Source organism: Amphibalanus amphitrite, unplaced genomic scaffold (genome assembly GCF_019059575.1).
Source record: "Amphibalanus amphitrite isolate SeventyFive unplaced genomic scaffold, NRLGWU_Aamphi_draft 000285F_arrow, whole genome shotgun sequence".
Taxonomy (NCBI): Eukaryota; Metazoa; Arthropoda; class Thecostraca; order Balanomorpha; family Balanidae; genus Amphibalanus; species Amphibalanus amphitrite.
In genome coordinates this window covers 73446-95140 of record NW_024881780.1, presented here as the reverse complement: position 1 = coordinate 95140, position 21695 = coordinate 73446, and the positions used below count along the sequence as shown (strand labels likewise).

Genomic DNA, 21695 nt, shown 5'->3' with positions numbered 1-21695 from the left:
ACGAAAAATCTCAACTTCCTGGGTGTCAGCACCGGGCAATGGGTCAAAGACCAGTCGCCAATGAGCCGAGCGCAGTCTTAGCGCGATTGCATGGGGTAGACAGGCGAAATAATGCAACCTCGACTTCCATTTCCTTGCCACGGCACGAACAAGGAAGAAACAGTTGCAGACGAGTACGGCTGGAGGACAGCTGTGTTGCCAAATGCAAAGATTCTTTCTCGAATCCTCGTGCACGGCGCCGCCACGAGAGATGACAGTTTTCAGGACTCAGGAGATATAATTATTAGAATTGGTCCCCGTCTGATCGGACCCCTTCACACCACTCACCCGTCCGATGACTGATGTGTTGACGATGTGACGAGTCCCGTCTGACAGCCCCATGGTGCGGTAATGGAACCTTCTGGCCCGTCTCTGCTCCGCTCTCTGAAACACACGTGACATTCATAAGCAATTGGTTCCGTCCGAGCCAGTCCCACGATCCGATAGTGACTTGGACCCACCTAAAAGCTAATGGGGATTTCTTGGAAGCAGGGTCCGCCCGACAGGTCGACCCCTTTGTCAAGGCATTTTTCAGAACCAGCCTAACTCCGACCGGACACGGCTCTGGGTCGATCAATTGTAACCGAGAGGGTTGCCCGACTATACGCCCCAGACAGATCATTTCAAGGGGCTCCAGGCGGGGCTGACCCCTTTTGCCCCCTCTTCCCCCTGTTGCGCCATTGCAGTCATCTGACATTATCAATAGTATTTATCAAAAGGAAAAGCTGCATTTTCGATATCATTAGAGTATGCAAATTGCAAGGTGAAAATGTACAGATGATCAGAACGGAGTTCTATAACCACGGTCAGAAGAGTGGAAAATGGGCTGATGACGCAACTATTCCCTAATTGCTGCCAAATTCTCCGTGCGTGATGCCAAAGAAATACCAAACCTTGATGCCCATCGTCAAAACAAAACCGCGTGTGTGCGCTGCGTGTGTGGAAGTGGGAGCGAATAGTGGTTTTAATTGACTGTAAATAACTCCTGTTTGAATTGCATAAACTTTTTGCAGTGCGAAGACATCACATATCTTGTTTCACGTCAATAAACAAAAAATGGGCAAGAAAAAGGGCAAAGGGAAAGAACCAAAGCTTGAGCTAGTTTTCAACGAGAAGGATCGAAGGTGAGTGAATGGCGATCAAAACATTGAGACCATTATTTATTTTTAGATTTGTTTTTAATTTTGCTTAGTGTATGCCTAGGTATCATGACTTTTGATTCGAAGCAATTCATGATGCCTGGTGAATTGGATGCACAACAATCAGGACTGCCGGCCAAAGGAAGAAACGCGTAACTCCCAAATCCGAACTTTCCAGGAGAGCCAAAAAACATGTTCGGACCTTTCACGGCTCCTGTGGTCTGAATATTCAAAACAAATACAGCACAAATAATACCATTGGAATCTCCACTGTCGGCTCTTGTCAGTGATACCAATATTTTTATTTTAAATTATGTCGCATGCAAGAAATACGTCTATACTTTTCTTCCTTTGCAGCTGTTGAGTCACATCAATCGAAATCCCAATGGAAGAAACGCGTGAATCGGTTATCTGGAGCTACGCGTTTCTTCCATTGGGATTTCGGCGCACGCGCTACATCGACGTTGTGGAAAAAAAGGGCAGACACAGTAATGAATGAACGGATGAATGAATGTCTGGCGTGTGAGATCTAAACCGCTTCGAATCTTGACTGTTTAACTGAATAATTTCGATGTTTAACTGTATAACTGTCCCTCTACGTCTTTATGTGTATATGAGTGCATTTAACTCTGGCATGTGCAGATATTTTAAATTAACTCAGCACGTCTTACCTTATAGAATATACTGGAATCATTGAGATAATATAGTCAACAAAAGGCTATCAACTCAGCAGCCTGACATTCAAAACAGAAGGGAACAATGGGGTATATTTCGGTTGCTGAAGACAACATAGGTAACACTGTATAAACACCACCCATCCAAAAGGCTGGATCAACAAAAGGCTATCAACTCAGCAGCCTGACATTCAAAACAGAAGGGAACAATGGGGTATATTTCGGTTGCTGAAGACAACATAACACTATAAACACCACCCATCCAAAAGGCTGGGTCAACAAAAGGCTATCAACTCAGCAGCCTGACATTCAAAACAGAAGGGAACAATGGGGTATATTTCGGTTGCTGAAGACAACATAACACTGTATAAACACCACCCATCCAATACACACAACGCCATTATACAGACAGAAATCGCCTGGAAGCGGGAGGGCGGTATCTCCGGCGCCGGGGGTCACGGCGACCGCCCCCTGTCCCATCCAACACACACATGACACAACGGCATCTTCGCCGACATATCCTAGCATCTGCGCAGCGGCTGCGCAGATGGCTGAGACAGGCTGAGACTGCTGAGGCTGAGGCTGCCAGGCTGGTGCAGCCTCAGCCTGCCAAATCGCGCACCTTCTTTCCTTGCAGAGATTCCCAGAACTCGCGCTTGTAAGGCGTCATCAACGGTGCCAGTACTTTCAGGATCCTGTCCAACTTATCCTTATTTACTCCACGAGCGACCGCTCGCCTATTGGGCTGCGTGGTTGGGTCGTACGTGGTCTTGAACAGGTCATAAGCGGCCCAGCTGGGGCTGCCATGTCGTGTTTTTAGAAATAGTCGATCGTCTCCACGTCGAGCCTGGACCACTTTAATGTCTCTCAACATAGGCCTCATGTCACCACCGGCAAGCCGCGTCAGCTTGGCGGTACTGACGCCATTCACCAGGTCTCGGAAATCGCCCGGCGACATTTCCACTACTCGTCCAGACCGTTCACAGATTTTAACAAAATCAGAAAAATCCTCCACTACAGCTTTTGAAAGAAATTTGTTCACGACCTGGTGAATGGCGTCCGCTGACATACTAGTATGTCCTTTCTCCAAATATTTTACTGTGACTGTGTTGAGTGCCACATCAGTCCTATTCACCATGTTTTGAAGGGCCGTCAGAAATGTCCAATTCTTATTCTGTGCCGAACAGTTGTCGACCCAGAAGGTGAGGCTGACCACGTGCCGATGGAGTTCCGCGAATTTCATGAATGTGGAGGCCACGTCGGGCGCGTCCCTCCCTGCCACACCCTCGTGCCACACGATGCACACGCCCTGACCCTTGCCGCCGCCAAGTGAGACGAAAGTTTCATTGTACGCTATGAGGCGGGATGTGAAAACACACGTCTTGTGGGGCAGGATTGGGAGAACGGCAATCCTCATCATGTCCGCGGACACCACCATCTCGTCTGCCGTCCGCGGCCTTGACCGGTCTCGGGCGTATTCCGCCCGCGCCCGCTCGGCCCTGTCGAGGTGGGAAGCGTGATCCTGGCACACCTGACAGGTTTCATGATCAGTGCATGAGGAGAGGTGCAAGTGAAAGGCCTTGCATATTTCACACTCTTCCCCAGCGAGTCGTGTGAAGCCAATGTTGGCCTCTCGGACGGCTTGACGAAACCGCTCCATGGAGCAGATTCTGCCCTTCTCCTCGACCAGGTGACGATACATCGTGGGCACGGATAGGTCGATGGGGAGATACCGGCGATTTGGCGCGTGCAAATACCGGTAATGTGGCGTCAGCGGATGGTAGCGCTCAATGTGCTGCTTTAGCTCTGTAGCCAGAAGTTTCACGCCAGCCGGCGAGGCGCGGCCACGCTCGTCCCTTTTGGGGGATAGCTTCCCGACAGCTGTCAAGATCACCCCATCGCTGGCCTCACTGAAACCCAGCGTTGTTAGGCAGAATTCTTTACAGACACGCTGGTTTCGGCCATTTTCCAACGGGAGTCGATAAACGATGAGCCGCCGCCTGGCAGAGGCAACATCGGTTAACGGAGGGCTGTCAGTCAGAGTCGGGGTCTCATCGGTGACGTGGGTGGCATACCACTGAAGCCTAGCTTCCCTGGGCAGTGAGTTGACAGTTGTATTTATGTTTTCCCTCTGTGCCTGGGATATGTGAGAGGTGCATTCGAACCGGCATTTGCGGTTGAGACATGCTGTAGGAATAGGTCGGACACTATGCTTTTGTTTGAAGGCCAGGATCTGTGAGTCCTGCGTTCTGGCACGTTTTTTAGACTGTCCAGGGGTAGAAGGCTCACAGCTGGTGCCTTCTTCGCGGGGTGTGCGATAGCTTGTCGTACCGCGATCATATTCGCCCCTGTCGCCGTCGGCTCCGACGTCGGGGACAGGTCCAACAGCGGCGCCGAGGTCAGGACCAGCGGGGTCGAGGTAAGTACCAGCGGGGCCGGGGTCAGGACCAGCGGGGTCGAGTTCAGGACCAGCGGGGCCGGGGTCAGGACCAGCGGGGTCGAGTTCAGGACCAGCGGGGCCGGGGTCAGTGCCACCGGGGCCGGGGTCAGGACCAGCGGGGTCGAGTTCAGGACCAGCGGGGCCGGGGTCAGTGCCGCCGGGGCCGAGGTCAGGACTAGCGGGACCGAGGTAAGGACCAGCGGGGCCGGGGTCAAGACCAGCGGGGCCGGGGTCAGGACCAGCGGGGTCGAGTTCAGGACCAGCGGGGCCGGGGTCAGTGCCGCCGGGGCCGAGTTCAGCCCGCACAGGTAGGCCAGCGAGGTCGAGATGATCAGTGGGACCGAGTTCGGGGACACTTTCACCGGCGGGGTCAAAGTTAGGACCTGATAGAGGAACATCGATGAGATCACAGCTGGAAAGGCTACCCAAAAGTCGAATGAAGTTATATGACCCAGTATCAAGAAAATAATCAAGATTGCACAGATCATCAAGCTGTGGCTCGTCGGTAACTGGCGGCAGCTTGGCACCTACGGCATTGACATTGGTTAGCTGATACTCATCCGCTGAAGCACCAGCAGGTCCGACGGCCACCGTCGAGCCGCTGTCGAGGGCCGCCTGAAGATGCTGTCCATCAACACCGTCGGCATCAGCACCAGCAGGTCCGACGGCCACCGTCGAGCCGCTGTCGAGGGCCGCCTGAAGATGCTGTCCATCAACACCGTCGGCATCAGCACCAGCAGGTCCGACGGCCACCGTCGAGCCGCTGTCGAGGGCCGCCTGAAGATGCTGTCCATCAACACCGTCGGCATCAGCACCAGCAGGTCCGGCGGCCACCGTCGAGCCGCTGTCGAGGGCCGCCTGAAGATGCTGTCCATCAACACCGTCGGCATCAGCACCAGCAGGTCCGACGGCCACCGTCGAGCCGCTGTCGAGGGCCGCCTGAAGATGCTGTCCATCAACACCGTCGGCATCAGCACCAGCAGGTCCGGCGGCCACCGTCGAGCCGCTGTCGAGGGCCGCCTGAAGATGCTGTCCATCAACACCGTCGGCATCAGCACCAGCAGGTCCGGCGGCCACCGTCGAGCCGCTGGCCACGGGTGAATACAACTGCGCGCAAAACGAGTGGGTTATGATCAACATGCTCAGTTTATCTCCTTGAGCGAAACATTAGTTGTGACCTTCAGGAATAGTTGGTAGGGGAGGCGGACTGGAAACATCGGATCATACGATTTGATGTTCATTTTATTGTATTGAGTGTCAGGCATGTGTTGAGTGTCAGCAATGATAGCTGCAATGATTGCAATGATAGCAATGATTGCTGATTTTCATGAACATCACAGACCCAGCAGGAAAGCTAGCTATTGCCGCCTCGGTGATTTTTTTTTTCGCTGGAAACATTTGCCATTCACCGGACACCGCTCATTTCGCCCATTGTGAAAGGGAAAAACAATTGTTGTTTAGGTGCGTTTTGGACGTAACACTCACCAGTTGATTTGAGTCCGCAGGTTTGTCCACTGTCGGTGTAGAGACCAGCTCAAGTGCGGGCGTTAGAACCGCACAGGACGCACTACTGGACGCATCTTCATGCCGCATCGCACTTGCACATCGCACTTTTGCCAGCGGCAACTCATCGTCTGACACATCTGCACCATGATAACAGAGTCACATCACTCAATGTTTGTGTTTCATTTTTATTAGCGCACATAATTAATCAAATTTTATTTATTTTAAATGTCATATATTTCCTCATAACCAACATCCTTTGATATGCCCTCGGAGAGAATACACTGCCATTCGGGATAAAACTACCCGTCATTTTCCGCTGGAGGCTGAAATGTTATCCTTAACGAGACTCGCACGTTTTAACGGACTACACGATGGCTATATTCGTTAAAATCCTATGTTGAAGGCGTGCTATTTTCTTCAAATGTAGGCATCTTACCTTGAACTAGGAGGCGTGCGGCCAAGGGGCTGACCGCTACGGTGCCCGTCCACGCTCGACCACCCGAATGTCGCATGCTGACCCGTGAGCCGGCGGCAATAGTCCCGGAACACTTCAGCGACTTCACGGGGACATAGTGATAGTCACCTCGACTTGTGTCGTCCCAGTCAACTCTTACATATACGTTGCCTCTGCGTGTCTTAAAATCTGCGTCAATCGGTACACCTGGTATCGGTCTCTTTCGCTTTCTCCCCATCCTATCATAAATCACGATCAAGAACTGTCACCTGTCACCAAAGACACTACTTAAGCCAGCGCGGAGCGAAAACGATCAGCTTAAATTGCCCGCCATGGCGCCAAAACTTGTTATTGTTTACGTTCCTTGATTTTTTTAGTGAAGCACGTGCTTCGGTACTGATGACAGGCGGCAAGTTTTTAATGGGGTTTTAAATTAGCGTGTCCATTTTAGACAGTTCAGAAACATGATTATCTCAGGCATTATTGAAGTTAGGCCTTCTCTGCGCGTGTATTCGTTTATTATGTTATCACGGCAATAAACTTACTTAAGACATCACAATAATCAACGATGAGATTAAAAGTCTACCAAGATCACAACATGACAAAATGTCGTGCATCCTCCGCCGTGCTGGTATCAAACACGCCACTCCGGGTCCACGCGTTTCTTCCTTTGGTTTTCGAGCTGCTACGAGCGTAAACCGCAATGGAAGAAACGGGTGAAATCTCACGCGTTTTTTCCTTTGGCCCCTTGGACCAATTGCACCCACCTCGCAACTGACGCTATTTTGCCAAACTAAGATAGGTCATAACTTTTTCAAATAACATCAGATTGTTCCAAAATTGGTATAGTAGGATGCGTCTTGAGAAGGGCTATCGATTGATATAAAAAAACAAAAATGTCAAAAATCGAGTTACGCGTTTCTTCCTTTGGACGGCAGAGGACCCCAGCTACACCAGGAATGAATGTTTTGGTCAGAAATTATGCCAATGTCAGTGGCAAAAGTTAAGCAAAAATTATGCCCATTTTTAACCTTTTTTAATGCTTTTATAGTTGACCTGAACATTGATGAATGAACAAATTCAACACCAAAAGTATTCCATTTTCTTGTACATTGCGCGGCTCCCTTAGTTCAGCTAGTACAATGACAAACTATATTATATTGTTATAAACTGTTGTATGCAATTACAAATTGTAACGCCCAATGTCGGTAATCACTTACCATTACTTAATTCAAGGCATGTTGGACGTTTGGAACTCAAACTCAGGTAATGACTAGTCAGGAGCAGGAATGATGCTGAGGGAAACAAAACATCACATCTGTGTCCTTTGTGTCACATTTCCAGGGATTATCTTACTGGATTCAAGAAGAGGAAACAGGAGAGACGTGAAACTGCTGCCAAGAAGTTTGATAAGCGATTCAAACAAGAGAAAAATCGTATCAGACAGGAGGTTGGTTCACTTTGAACAAATGCATGGCCTTACTGAATTTCAGTTTTTCTCTCATTTAACTTATACTTTTTGGTGAATTGGATAGTAAGTCAAAATAAATTAAAGCTTTTGGAAAAGCTAATTATTTTGTCATTGACCTTTTGGGATAGCACGCACATTGGTACAGCATGCACATTGATAACCACTGGCATGGCAACAGGCCACTTAAGCCAGTCTTTGCATGTGGCTATCAAAAATATTTTGTTACAGAAACGCAGTAAGCTACCGACACATGGGCCGACGGTGCTTCCCGACAACATGCTGATCTCGGAGGACGCGGAGCCCGCAGCGGTGACCCACGATCTGGAGAAGCACACCGTCAGTGTGACCACCATCTCCGACCTGGATCTCACGGCCGGCGGACTCTTCCTTGGCAAGAACGCGGTGCGTATTTCGCCACTGCTGCCTTGACATGGCAGATAACGTGCCTAGAGGTCAGATGTGCACATTGCGAAATAAGCGGGGCTAACTAGACAATGTCGTCAGTGATGGCAATTCGCGGTGGTGAGAGTCGGCAAGGACGAATCTGGATGTTTTTTAACTGATTCCAGTGTTCACATAAGGAGAGATTATGACGGGGACGGTGGTGGGTTTTATCCTTTTCATGCGGACGTGATCCTACGTCCGGTGAGCATGTGATTTGCAACCAATTCTGTAGTTTCCTTCATCTGATAATCGATGAATTGTCTGCAAGCCTAGCACTTCAGTAACACTTGGCAACGGGCAAAAAGGTAATAGATACTTGACCCAGATTCTTTCACTTACAGTTGCCAGCGGCGTCCCAGGACGAGGAAGAGGAGGATCAGCCAGAACCGGAGAAAGATGATGAGGTGCTGGGGATGGAACTGAAGGCGACGCCGGCCCCCAAGGCAGCTGAGAAGCCGGTCTCACAGCGATCGCGGCAGAACATCCTGGAGACCAAGGCCCGTCTGCAAGAGAAAAAGAACAAGCAGAAGAGCAAAAACCTCCAGAAGCACAAAGCGAGGATCAACAAGAAGCACATGAAGCTCAGCCATCAGCTAAAGAAACAGAGACGAAAAGGCTCAGCCGCATAGAGAACGTTTTTCTAAATGCTATCCAAATTGTTCTTTTCTTGTAAATATATCAACACATCACACTCCCACGGTTTCATTTCTTCGCCAGCTAGTATATGTTCGGTAGATTAGATACCCTAAAGGAGAATTTGTACCAATAAATGAAACATTTTATTTACTTTTGTACCAAGTGACTAGAAATGGTGCAAAATGGAAAGACCACACCGACGCTCAATAGGTTACAAGCAAACACCTATCGCGGGTGTCAACAGCCGACGGACGGATCATATGCTCTTCTGAGCACTCAGCACATCATCGAACTACAAGCCATACACATTTCTGCGATCACAGTTGTGCAAAGAATAGAAACCGTGCAAACTGGAAAGACAAACAGTCATAGAGAGACACGGTTACCGCGAACACAGACATTGAGATCAGTGTGGTGGAAGCCTTTCAGTGAGCCTTTCCATGGAAGCTGCGATGCATAGCAGCCGTCGCTATCGCATACATTTCAGGCAGTGTGCCAACTGGCAACTGCCCAGTCCTGCTTAGTGCAGCAATATTCCGTGGCTGCCACTTTTTAAATGAACTAACACGTTATCCACATTTGTGTGAACTACGCTAGTCGATTCGCAAGCACGATGCAGCAACTTTTGAGTCCATGAAAAAATACCAGAAATACCAGAGGGGTTCTTTCAAGTTGACTATCATTTCAGCAGGCAGCCATACCGTGATATCCTTCCTCAGGCTCAATAGCAATGAGAACCGATAGCATAATAGTGCTTTTCAGCCTCCAATATCGCCACACCAAGCCGGTCACCGGTGGAAACCCTGGCGTCACAGTTCGTCCTCCGGGAGTTCCTCTTCCGTCGGTTCCGCCGCGGCCGCCACCGACTCTCGCCGGGCGCCGCCGGACCTCCTCCGCGGAGGTGCCGAGGCGTCAAAGTAGTTCCGGAAGGCGCTGTGCAGCATGGCCGCTCTTTGCAGCTCATCCTGCCTGCAGACACAGGGAAAATGTTGGGTAATGTTCGGGTTAGAGAGAGCTGGGTGGCATGTCATAAAGTGGTGCAGACGTGGAAGAAATTATACAGCAATGGCTTCACCATGACGAGGATGATGGTGCACTTTTAAAGCATGACTGAACAACAGTTGAACAATTACTATTTGAGCGCCATGGTCAATCAATTTCTGTTTGTCAGCTCTAGCGCCTTGACCTCAAGCTGGTCCTATACGTACTTGTGTCTGATCATTTCTGTTTCGCGTCGCTTCAGCTCGTCGCGCAGTTTTCGGACCTCCTCGCGTCGCCGTCGGGTCTCGCGCTCCAGCTCCTCTTCGCGCTGCGCCAGCTGAGTGCGCGTCTGAAGTGGTACATGTTGGTCAAGATATGGGGGACGAAGTTCGGGGCAAGTTGGCCTGGCTTTCAGGCTGAACTGGATACACAGAAGGAATCAGTTAATGCCAGATCCTACCGCGAAGTAAAGTGAAATTATGTTATAGCTGACCTTTAATTGCTCATAGTTGCGATACCCTCAATAAGATTTTAGCAGATAATATTCGACGTTCAAAGTAATCGTGCTTTATCAGCAAACGCTTAAGTTTTATCCACTCCAACAGAAACTCCTCTAGATCAGAGCGTATGCACACAGAGCCCATCTCTTTGAGATCTGTACTCAACACGACCGTCCGGACTAACCTCTGCCAGCGCCGCCTCGGTCTGCTGGTGCCGAGTCTTCTCGGCCTCGACCCTGTCCAGTTCGGTCTGTAGGTCGGAGCGCACCCGCGCCACGGCCGTCTGCACCTCGCGCTGCTTCAGCTCCAACTCCTGTCGGTGAAACTCAGTCGGTCAAAGCCCACCTTCCTTGTTGATCGAGGCTTAAAGGTGTGCCGACTACTAGGGTCATCTGCGCTCATCAGAGCCAGTCTATAAGATCGGTGCCGTAAAATGACTTGTTTCTTTTTACGGCTGGTTGGCTCAAATGACGTGAGTTTTACGCTTGCTGGAAGTTAATGAGGCCTCGTTTAAATATGAGTCCCAAAATTTACAAACAATCTAAGTGAGCCGTTTGTCTGGTGAAACTCAGTCGCAGGGTTCAGCGCCTGCCGAGACAAAGTCAGGTACCGAGGGAAGTTCACCTATTCATGTCGACTATTGCCATACCTTCATCAAGCACTCGATCTCCGACTTGCTGGAACGATTCTCCAGCTCTGCCTGACGGAGTTTGTCCTGCAGTCTTTGATTGGTGGTTACCAGCTCATGTTTCTCTTGACTGACCAATGAGAGCTGGCCGTGGGCGTGGTCAATCTGCGCCTGCAGCGCCTGGCACCGGTCATTCTGCGAATATGGTAATGAGGTGTGATGAGTCTCCGGGATTCCAGTGATTTGAATTTCCATTGTTAGCCGATACACAGCGGGGAGATAGTATAACTGCGACTGCCTAATTTTTCATCTCTCCATATACAGTTTGTTAGAAAGCAGCCCACTAACCTGATGGACAGCAAAATCATTTCATACGATATTAGCACAATCACAGATAACAGTTATAGCACATCGGTTACAAAATATGAGGCTCATGACGTCCTAACGTGCCATATTCACAAAAAGGCATCTCAACACCAGGCAATTATGGAATAAAGTAACAAGACAAGTGAGCATCCTTACAGTCCTCCGACTCACCTCTTGTTGTTTGAGCCTCAGTCGGAGCGCTGCCAGCTCGTCCTGAGTCTCGCGGGAGGCGGCGTACAGTCTCTGAGACGCCTCCTGTAGCTGAGACTCGAGCGCCGCCCGCTGCTCGTCGCCCAGCCGCAGCTGGTTCTGAAGGGAGAGATACAGAACATGAAATATGGACGCAACGCCGTGACTGTGAGCCGGGCGAGTGACATGTCAACAACAGAAATGGCCATCAGGACGAAGAATAGAACAGTGCAGAGCAGAGGCATAACCATTGCCGGTCGTGCACAGTTGTTCAATTGTGACATTGGAAGATCACGGCTGTACACAACCAACAAGCATGGTATGAGCCGATCCCGCCATCCATTCGATCAGCACGACAAAATTAGGTGTCATTCTATAAGGATGGCGTATGAAGGTGCAGCCTGCGACTGCAGGTGACCTCTCACCTGCAAGTTTTTACAGGTGACGGCCGCCTGCTCTTTGACCTGAGCCACCTCCTTTCGGCGGAGTTCATCGGCAGCCTCCGCCTCAGCGCGGCGGCGCTGTTCCTCTCGATCAGAGACGGCTGTAAAGCGATGCCAGAGGTCAGGATACGTCACTGAGCGCATCGATCATGATAAGATCATTAGTTACTACTCAACCACACCGGATACTGCTACCATAGGACATCAAAGTTCGACACTGAAAACATCAGTTCAAGGGTCGGCACAAGTCTCCAATCTCAGACGACAAACTGGCTGAGCACAAAAATATTGTTCGCCCTCAGGTGCGTACATCGTTAGGGGTTACAGGTGCATAATAGGATGCTTCCCAGATTTCCTAGCTGCTACCTCCTTCGCACACCACAGTCAAGATCCCTCAGGGCAAGGCCCACAGGTATCGTCCCATTCAAGCACCACCAAACTGCCGTCATTCTTACAGATCCAACTGTGTCGCCGTCCCTCACTCACCCTGGATCTCGTCCCGGAGTGTGCCGACCGTGGCCTGGAGCCGGAGCGTCTCCTGCTGGAGCTGCTCGGCCCTGGAGCGCTGCTCCTGCGCGGCACGCTCCGTCTCCAGCCGGCCGCGCCGCTCCTCGGTCAGGCGCCGCTCCTGGTCCGCCGAGCGCTCTTCCTGCTCCTGACGACTTCGCTCCAGTACCTGAGGGCACAGTCGCCGGAAGGGTGAGATCGTGACAGCCGTGGACGCAGGACGGAAACGGAGGAACGTTTGATGGAAGATATGGTGACTGTGATGAGATGTAGTGGAAGGTGAGGGAACGCTTCACGCTTAAAAGAGTTGAGGCGATACGGCGTGGTTGAAGATGTCACCATGACTCAGGGCAGCAGCTCAGTTCGGTATCCTCGAAAACATGCCATGAGGCAACGTTCATTAAACGTTACTTGTTTGTGGTGTTCGAGCTGTTCCGAGTTAGCCTTCTTTTGAGCAGCCAGTTCAGCCTGCAAGGTCTTCACTTGCTCCTGGAGTTCAGTTCTGCCAGCATAATGATTTACAGATAATGATTGTTTGACATGGTTGCAACTAGACTGATAACCTGATCAAAGTGCGACATTCGTTGGTATGCAAGGAAACCTGGCAAACACCAAGGTAGATGAAAGTGGACATCCCGGCTTTTCATTGCAATCATGAACACGAATCTCCTTTCAAAAGCCAGTGTTCCGACACAAAGTGGAATAAATTTGCTATCTTCGCAATCTCAGAAGAAAAAATATACTCTCCAAAGAAATCACGTACTGTCTCTGTGACAACTTACTTGTCCTGTTGCGCTGCGGTCAGCGCCGCCTGGGTGTTAGCCAGGGACGCCTCCACGGCGGAGAGTTTGGACGCCAGCCGCTCTGCCGCCTCCTTCCTCTCGTCAAGGGCCTCCTGAAGCTGGCCCAACTGAAAGTTCATGTCCCTGCAACATGTGCGCGGGACAATGTCCAAACGGGGCTTTTAGTCGAGGGTTATCGGTGGCTGTTATCGGAATACACCAAAAAATCGGTAAGGGAGCTATGTATGTAGAATTAGATACATCGTTGGATCGACTGCATAGCATCCAACATTCATGGTATGCGGGTGACTCTGCATTACACACATTGGTATGTGATGCAGACCCATCAGACGCCCATGACCATTAGCACTCTATCGTCTATCAGTCGGTTGGAGAACCGGCCTGAAGTTCGGAGAAGTCCGCTACTTACGCCTGCAGTCCAGAGAAGGACGCTCGCTCTGTCTGCAGGGTCCTCACGACGCCCTCGACCTCCCGGCGCCCCGCCCGCTCTGTATCCTGTGGAAAGACACAGCATACTTAAACCACAGCTAATAACCGTCCTCACGACGCCCTCGACCTCCCGGCGCCCGGCCCGCTCTGTATCCTGTAACAAAGCAGCAGTTAGAACCGTCGGTAATTATCTGTAACGTCACGCCACTATTTCACCGAGCTACAGCAAACACCGAACTGCTCTTCACATCTCAACAAAATCTTATCATCTGCAGATAGGCATTGGAAAGAATACATCGCCGCACCCGCACCTGAGAGATGTTGTTCGATGTCGCATCAACGCGTACTTTTTACGTGTGCCTGCATCGGCATAATTACATCGTAATTTGTATGTACGCTGCATCTGTGAGGCTTCACGCACCTGTATTTGTGCGGTGAGTAGCGAGCGTTCGGCGGTCTTCTGCTCCTCCGACTCCAGCAGCTCTTGGTTGTTACGGACCCGACACGCTGAAGAAAGTCCGATGTTTGTCAGTCAGAACTCAGAAGGTAACGGCATCGCTGAACGGCACGACACGTGACCGACAGAAGAAGCGATTATATTCGACAACTTAAAGGCGCACACAAACTACTGCGGTGGGACCTCCGCCCTACTCGAATCAAATGTGTCCTGAATAAAACACTGATAGAGCTCGAGACCGAAGCAACGATAAATTGCCGCAAACATGCACATAAATCAGGATTAGATGCAACCTTATTCTCCTTCACTAACCTATCGTGTGCAGCAGGTCCGGCGGTAGAGCGTTACCGTCCACGGGGCACGAGACCAGTGTCCTGTTGGCCTGGAGAGCGTCCACCAGTGCCCGGCCGCCCAACACGCCGATACCGTTCCAGCGCATGTCTGCAAAATGTGAAACGTGGTTACAGAGGACTGTCAGCGGTTGATGGGACTTGTAGAACGCGTGAGAACAAAGATGTTTTAGCATCGTGCGCAAGCAAAAAAAAAAACAAGCATCTTATAAATACACGACAGCAACATGCGTGGCCCGTTTAAATCACTCGCCTCACGACAGCCCGGTCAGAATACATCTAACGCCATCCGATCCGCTATTGTACATTTCTTGTTGGTCAGTACGGCATACACAGTGTAGGTACATTTGGCAACACGTACAGGTCTCGCGGGTTTTAGCGGTAGGTTTTGCACCTAGAAAATTTAGTGTACTTCATGCTATATCTTCGTCGTCTTCAGCTTTTAAGTGTTGAAGATGCGATCGACTTGTTGGTTCACAAGCCAGCCATGATCGTGTAAAATGGCTTTATCGTAGATCGATTAGTTTCTGAGATATAACCGGAAACGTAAAAGTGCAAAACCTACCGCTTAATCTCGCGAGAGCCCTACATCCCCTGCGGCGACACTCGGCTCTCCTCTGCTCGTTACTCACCGAGGTGCCGCAGTCTCCGGTTGCCGGCCACGGCCCGCGCCAGGTGACCGGCACACTGGTGGTCCAGCTGGTTACTGCGCAGGTCCAGCGACTTCAGAGACTTGTTGGTTCGCAGCGCCTCCGCAAACAGTTTGAACGAGCCCGGACTCAGGCCTGTCAGACAGAGACAGGTGCAGTGTTGGCATACTGAGGCCGACTGCATAAAAAGGCACACTATCGGCGAATTCGCAAAACAAAATCAATTTTGATACAAATAATAATATAGTGCACTTTTAGTGCAAACCTTTTAGAACGAACATGAACAAACATGAACAAACATGAACGAAATGATTTTGAAGCCACCGATGATGAAGCACCAAATTTTGTATCAGGTGCATCGCATAAAAAGGGCGAGATGTCCTTCCTCATCGTCTCCGGCCCAGACAATCAGTAATTGTTTGGCATGCGTCGTCGAGCGTTCCCCGCAGCTGGGTCCAGTATTTACCCAGATTATTCCACTCGAGAGTTAGCGTTTGCAGGTGTCTGTTCTTCCTGAGGAGGGTCGCCAGATGCTCGGTGCCCGGTCCCCGCACGTTGTTACCCCGGAGCTCCAGCTGGGTCACAGATGTGTTCAGACATAATCCCAGACATAGGGCCTGCAACAATGAAAGGTAAACACAGCCTGATGGGAAGAGAATCAGACAGTGACAGGTCACTGCACACAATATTCACCACTGGTCTCTTATCAATGCAGACTGCAGTATCCTTGGTGAAACCTAGCCTGGATGACTTTAGATGGCTTTAGATGCCAGCTGAGCCTTCCTGTTGCATATCAAAGCATGAACTCAGCACCCTAAACTGAACCCAGCTCACAAGATTTGCTCACTCACTGACATTACCTGACATTGATAGTTTCACCAAAAATGCATCATGAAAGCAAAACAGTTCTCTGGGTCATTTAATTGGTAAGTCCTTTTAATTATCATTCCTTTTAATAGTCATTTAATAAGATGCACCTGGATTTGAATATGATGCTTAGCTCCTGTCATGACTAGTTCACATTTGAGACAGACATCTTATTCACTGGTTACTACAGAAGCTTACATATACTATCAGTATGCAGTACATAACTGTGTGAAAATGTCAAATATTTCAATATGATCAAAACAAAACTGAATAGTAGTCATAGTAGTCCAAATAAAATAAAAGATTGAACAGTCCAGGACTCACCTTGAGACTGTCCTCAGAGAGCAGACAGTCATTGAGGAGCAGCTGCTTGACATCACCAGAAGTGGAGAGCAGACTGCCAAGCACGGCTGCCTGCTCAGACGTCACATCTCCACTGGAGAAGTCCAGCAGACCATCACAGCTGCTGGCAGGATATGATCAAAACCAGATGATGTAGGACGTAAGTGGGTTTGATTATTGTAGGTTTTCTTTCAGCACCTTTTATTATTGGCAATTTGAATTCTTAAGAGGATGCTGAAACAACACTTAACCTTAAAAATCTAAACCATGTTTCCTAGACAAATAAATCCATGCAAGGTTGGTGGTTCTATTGTGACACATTGAGGAAAGAGAAAGATAGTCAACATCCATTCACTAACTTGGCCCCTGGGTCACAATGACATAGTGAAAGCAAACAAGGAAATCTGATAACTGTAACAGGCAGTCACAGGAAAATTTGTATTTTCTTAGTTTTTCTCAGCACAGGTGAAAATTAAGACAAATTGATAGATAATTAATTGCAGATACTAGGTCAACAAAAGTTGCCCCTGGTCCTGACGGCCTGCATCCGAAACTGTTGCAGCTTGCCTCCGCGGCCTTGGCTGGCCCGCTGTCCAACTTGTACCGCGAATCCCTGGAGCAAGGTATTCTCCCCTCGATTTGAAAGTCAGCTACAGTGGTTCCAATCCACAAGAAGGGAAGCAGAAGTACCCCGGGGAACTACCGACCCATAAGCCTGACGTCCATCCCATGCAAGGTCATGGAATCTCTAGTGCGCGATGAGTTGGTCGAATTTCTGACATCCACCGGCCAGCTGTCTAGACGCCAGCATGGGTTCCGTCCCCGAAGGTCCTGCTGTTCCCAGCTGCTGGAGGTGCTGGAGGACTGGACTAAGATGCTCGAACAAGGAGATGCGGTTGACGTGGCATACCTGGATTTTCGTAAGGCGTTCGACGCGGTACCACACATCCGACTTCTGAAAAAGCTTAGGTGCTTTGGGATCTCAGGCAAACTCTTGAAGTGGATTGAGGTCTTCTTATCCGGGCGCAAACAAGAAGTGGTCGTGAACGGATGCCACTCGAAACTAACTGCCGTCAGGAGTGGTGTACCTCAAGGCTCAGTTCTGGGGCCCCTCTTGTTCCTGCTGTTCGTTAACGACATACCCTCTGTGGTCGACTGCTCAGTAAAGTTGTTTGCTGATGATACGAAGCTCTACCGGTCAATACAGCAAGAAAGTGTCTCCCGCTCAGTAGCCGCCGAGGTTGCGGGGCTGGCTGTCGCTCAATCCAGAGCTGGCAGAGACCACCCCACCAAAGACACCCAGCCGGCGAGTGATGAGCAAAATCGTAACCCCGTCAGTACTCTGCCGCAGGCTGATGCGGAGGGAGAGGTGGCTGTCTCTCCTAACGGAGATGTCAGAAACCACTCTGCCCAACCATCGCCCATGCAGCTGGCGCGAGACCCAACGGTAACGACATCGCTCCAAGGCGACATTGATGATCTAGTGGCATGGTCCGACCGCTGGCAGCTCCCATTCAACGAGGGGAAATGCAAAATCCTGCACCTGGGACGCAACAACCCTCGGGTCAAATATGCCATCCGAGGAGTTGAGCTGGAGGGGGTCGAAGCCAAGCGCGATCTTGGTGTCTTCGTGGACTCATCGCTCAAGTTCCGCAAACAGGCTGCTGCTGCTGCGGCGAAGGCCAACCAGATCCTAGGAATCATAAAACGGTCATTCGAGCTTATCGACAAGTCCACCCTCCCACTGCTGTACAAAACACTTGTGCGCCCACACTTGGAATACGGCAACGTGGCATGGGGCCCATTCAATCGCTCTGACCAACTCCTGATCGAACGTGTCCAGAGGAGAGCGACGCACCTGGTAACCCAAATCAGACACCTTCCCTATGAAGAGCGCCTACGAGAACTGAAGCTGCCTTCGTTGTTCTATCGGCGGCGGCGAGGCGATATGATCCAAATGTACCAACTGATGCATGGAGGTGTTGACCTGGCTCCGGAAGAGTTCTTTACTGCTTCCACGGACGGTCGTACTCGAGGCCACTCGCAGAAGGTCCAGAAGCCCAGAGCCACCACCAGACCAAGGAGGAAATCGTTCAGTGTGAGGGCAGTCAATGACTGGAATGGCTTGCCGCAGATGGTAGTTGACGCTGCCAATATCGAGCAGTTCAAATCAAGATTGGATGCCCACTGGGCAAACATCAGGTACATGGTACCTGATAGGAGCTAGAAAGGTCCAAAAAGGTCACGAGCTCGATTGGAACGGTTCCCTACAGGCCAAGTGGCCTCTAAATTTCGATCAAATTAAGGTAAGGTAAGGTAAGGTAAGTGTGCTGTGGCCATTCCATTGGGTAAAACCAATGGGTTCACATTATTTTGACAGGCATGGATATCAATATTTTGCTTTACATCACAACATGGTAATTGGTAACAATCGTGAGTGAAAATTTGAACTTACTCATCAATCGAGAGATGCTCAAGAAGTGTTTTTGATGGACTTATATCAAACTCCTTACAAAGAGCCTTGAATTTCTCTTCTAAATTCTTCATGTTTTTGTTTGTATTGTTGCATAGCCCAAATTCCAAAACACACTCAGGCAGAAATGGGAAGTGATTTTGGTAAGCGTGTAAAAGTCGTCATTTTTACGTGATTTTTACTATATTTATATGCGGTGTTCTACTGGTCCCCTATTCAATGATTTATTCCAAGAATAGACAACAACAATGAGCAAAGGTCACACACTATAAATCAGTTGATCAATTTGGAGGATTTCCAGCACAAACATGAGATCCGTGTTAGTATTCGGAATTCGGTGCTTAAAAACGATGCAGCGAAGTAACTAGGCAACAGACAACTATTAATGGCCGTTGCTAGGCAACCTCTAAGTACTAGCAGAAAAATTCAAAATAGAACACATTTAAATGGATGTAAAGTGCGCATATTTTGTCATAAAAGCGCTAATTGGAGCTGCAACATAATTTTTAATATCAGGCGAAATAACAAATCATGAAAAACTTTTTCCCTTTCGCCTTCCGGCTCCCCCTACATTAGTCCTCTGAAAACCAAGCGGCAGGGGCGCGGGAACTACTTTAAGACTGGGGGGGGGGGGGGGCACACCATAACAGAGATCAACCTAGGGTGCCCCCAAAATCTAGTTTTCTCACCGGTTTTAGGCCACTTATTTTTCATCCCTTTGCGTTTTGTTTAACAAAAAGAAAACATTTGCAAAAAATGCGGTAGTTCTCTATATACCGTGAATGCGGTATTCCGCCTCAAAGTTGTGGGGCGGAATTCCGCCTCATAGACGCGGCCCCAGAGTTGGGGGAGGCCAAGCTTCTCTCACTGCCCCCCCCCCCCCTGGTTCCCGCGTCTATGCCAAGCAGTCTAAGCCATGTTTCCCCCAAGGCCGTCGAAGTCGACTCTTCGCGGCAATTAGTATGTTCACGTTGAATGTGAATCTATCATGAATCGGGCGCGAGTTCGCGAGGAAAATAACCAATGGAACACGTTCGCAATGACATTGAAGTATGAACGGTTCGGTCTCGCGGCGCGGCTACGCGACCCGACCGAACGAAAATAATTTCTGCCTAATATTTACTCGTAGCTCTACAGTCCCACCGTCCCTTGGACGTGCTTAGCCCTGGACCCTGGTGCAGGTCTATGTGTATGTCCCCACTCCCCCCTTCCCCATATTATGTAGGTACAAAATCTTGGGAGTAGTGGAAAAAAACATGATGCACCCCTCAGTTGCCTAATTGTCTGGCAAGTGGCAAGTGGGACGGTTGCCAAGTGCTCGGCTGTCATGCCTAGGAAACTAAAATACTACAAGAGAGGAAGTTCCCAGTAAACATGCCGACGTCGGCCCGACGTCGGCCGACGTCGGGGTGACGTCGGCAACTCGGCATCAGCATGCCGACGTCGGCCCGACGTCGGTCCAACCTCGGCACGACGTCGGCTGGATGTCGTATATGCCCGCATGTTCCGACGTCCAGCCGAGGTCCAGCCGACGTCGGGCCGACGTCGGACCGAGATCAATTGCTGAGGTCCAGCCGACGTCGGGCCGACGTCGGGGCGACGTCGGACCGACATCGGCCGCTGTTTTGACTGTTAAAATAATATAAAATACATGTTTCATGTTTCATAAAGAGCTTCTGTATTCAAAATATCCTCAGGAAACTCAAATCTTCCTCCACGCCGCAACCCCCTGATCCGGACTGGACGGGAAACTTTATCCCATGATTTGGGATTGCCCGTAAGCCGAGCTCGCCCGTAGCCGGGTGTTGGGGGCTGCTCGGCCTATCCTTTGGTCAGGCTCAGCCCCGGCAACTCACGAGGGCCGGGCCCAGTTCATATAGAAAGGCCAGTCGGCAAGTGTCACTTTGCCAAAGTGCCACTTATCAAAGGGACACTTTGGGAAACGTTGGTGCAGGTGTATAAGAGTGGCTATATGAACCCATTGTGGGGTCGCCCTTTCCAATAAGTGTCACGTAACAGCAATGGGACCAGGGACTCTATATGAACTGGACCCAGGGTGCTCGCCAAGAAGACCAATGTCTCCATCCTATGATCTTTCCGGCTCTGAAATGGTCTTGTCAGACCGAAAGGGCATAACCCAACAAATTCGTTAGCTGGCTGCGTGGTGTAGTGGTTAGCGCACTAGCCACTAACCTCGCGTTCGAATGGCACGGGGTTCGAATCCCGTCGCCGGCTGATGCTTTTGGCGTGTTGTCCCAGTAAACATGCCGACGTCGGCGACTGGGGGGCTCGAATCCCGCCGCCGGTTGATATTTTTGGCGCGTTGTCCCAATAAACATGCCGACGTCGGCCCCGTCGGTCCAACGACAAACGATCTCGTCAACCTCGGCAAACGATCTCGGCCCAACGTCGGCTCGACGTCGGCTGGACTTCGGCTGGACGTCGGAACATGCGGGCATATCCGACGTCCAGCCGATGTCGGGACGAGGTTGAACCGACGTTGGGCCGACGTCGGGCCGAGCCTCGGCCCGACGTCGGGCCGACGTCGTCATGTTTACTGGGTTCCTATCCTATCCTACCCAATTCTCATGTCTTACCTATCGACGGCGGTATTTTTATGTGATAAGATAAAGGGTTTGTTCCCGTCGCTCCTCTAACCTCCTCCAAGCTCCTCTAACCTCCTCTCGTTTCAAAAAATCGTTCCCGTCGCTCCTCCAAGCTCCTCCAAGCTCATCTTGATTTCACATCTCACCACCACTATTTGCCTCCTCCCTCATCCCAAACGGACAACACTATTCGACCGCCACCCTTGCAGCCATTCTATAACCCGCGCCCCACTGGGGGGGGGGGCTATTTATAGCCCCCCCCCCTCCCGTTTTTCTGCAATAACTTCCAAACCGCTTGACT

The 21695-nt window shown here is 50.3% G+C and overlaps 2 protein-coding genes across 3 annotated transcripts; one reads left to right on the top strand and one right to left on the bottom strand.

Moving 5' to 3' along the window:
- Positions 1 to 943: 943 nt before the first annotated feature.
- LOC122387392 (nucleolar protein 12-like) lies at positions 944 to 8866 on the top strand. The gene is made up of 4 exons (XM_043377546.1): positions 944 to 1163; positions 7597 to 7702; positions 7952 to 8125; positions 8509 to 8866. The coding sequence occupies exons 1-4, from the start codon at positions 1096 to 1098 to the stop codon at positions 8794 to 8796; spliced, it is 636 nt and encodes a 211-aa protein (XP_043233481.1). The 5' UTR covers positions 944 to 1095; the 3' UTR covers positions 8797 to 8866.
- Positions 8867 to 8933: 67 nt separating this feature from the next.
- On the bottom strand, positions 8934 to 19244 carry LOC122387391 (leucine-rich repeat-containing protein 45-like). 2 transcript variants are annotated; one of them, XM_043377545.1, is made up of 16 exons: positions 18771 to 19244; positions 16298 to 16436; positions 15573 to 15723; positions 15089 to 15241; positions 14419 to 14547; positions 14071 to 14156; positions 13630 to 13715; positions 13200 to 13343; positions 12829 to 12919; positions 12397 to 12586; positions 11893 to 12011; positions 11450 to 11587; positions 10934 to 11107; positions 10469 to 10597; positions 10012 to 10133; positions 8934 to 9772 (listed from the first exon to the last, which is right to left on the bottom strand). In XM_043377545.1, exons 1-16 carry the CDS (start codon positions 18860 to 18862, stop codon positions 9613 to 9615), a joined length of 2103 nt encoding a protein of 700 aa, XP_043233480.1. In that variant the 5' UTR covers positions 18863 to 19244; the 3' UTR covers positions 8934 to 9612. The 2 variants fall into 2 exon arrangements, with proteins under 2 accessions (XP_043233480.1, XP_043233479.1); XM_043377544.1 differs by having other exon boundaries at positions 16298 to 16439; positions 18771 to 19178.
- Positions 19245 to 21695: the final 2451 nt, after the last annotated feature.

What these genes read in the sequence shown, in the direction of transcription:
- LOC122387392 (XM_043377546.1), top strand. Translation starts at nt 1,096, where the DNA reads ATGGGCAAGAAAAAGGGCAAAGGGAAAGAACCAAAGCTTGAGCTAGTT. An exon ending in AAAATCGTATCAGACAGGAG is followed by an intron (nt 7,703 to 7,951) that starts GTTGGTTCACTT and finishes ATTTTGTTACAG; the next exon opens with AAACGCAGTAAGCTACCGAC. An exon ending in TCTTCCTTGGCAAGAACGCG is followed by an intron (nt 8,126 to 8,508) that starts GTGCGTATTTCG and finishes TTTCACTTACAG; the next exon opens with TTGCCAGCGGCGTCCCAGGA.
- LOC122387391 (XM_043377544.1), bottom strand. Translation starts at nt 18,862, where the DNA reads ATGAAGAATTTAGAAGAGAAATTCAAGGCTCTTTGTAAGGAGTTTGAT. An exon ending in TACTCACCGCACAAATACAG is followed by an intron (nt 13,716 to 14,070) that starts GTGCGTGAAGCC and finishes GTCTTTCCACAG; the next exon opens with GATACAGAGCGGGCGGGGCG. An exon ending in ACCGCAGCGCAACAGGACAA is followed by an intron (nt 12,920 to 13,199) that starts GTAAGTTGTCAC and finishes TTATGCTGGCAG; the next exon opens with AACTGAACTCCAGGAGCAAG.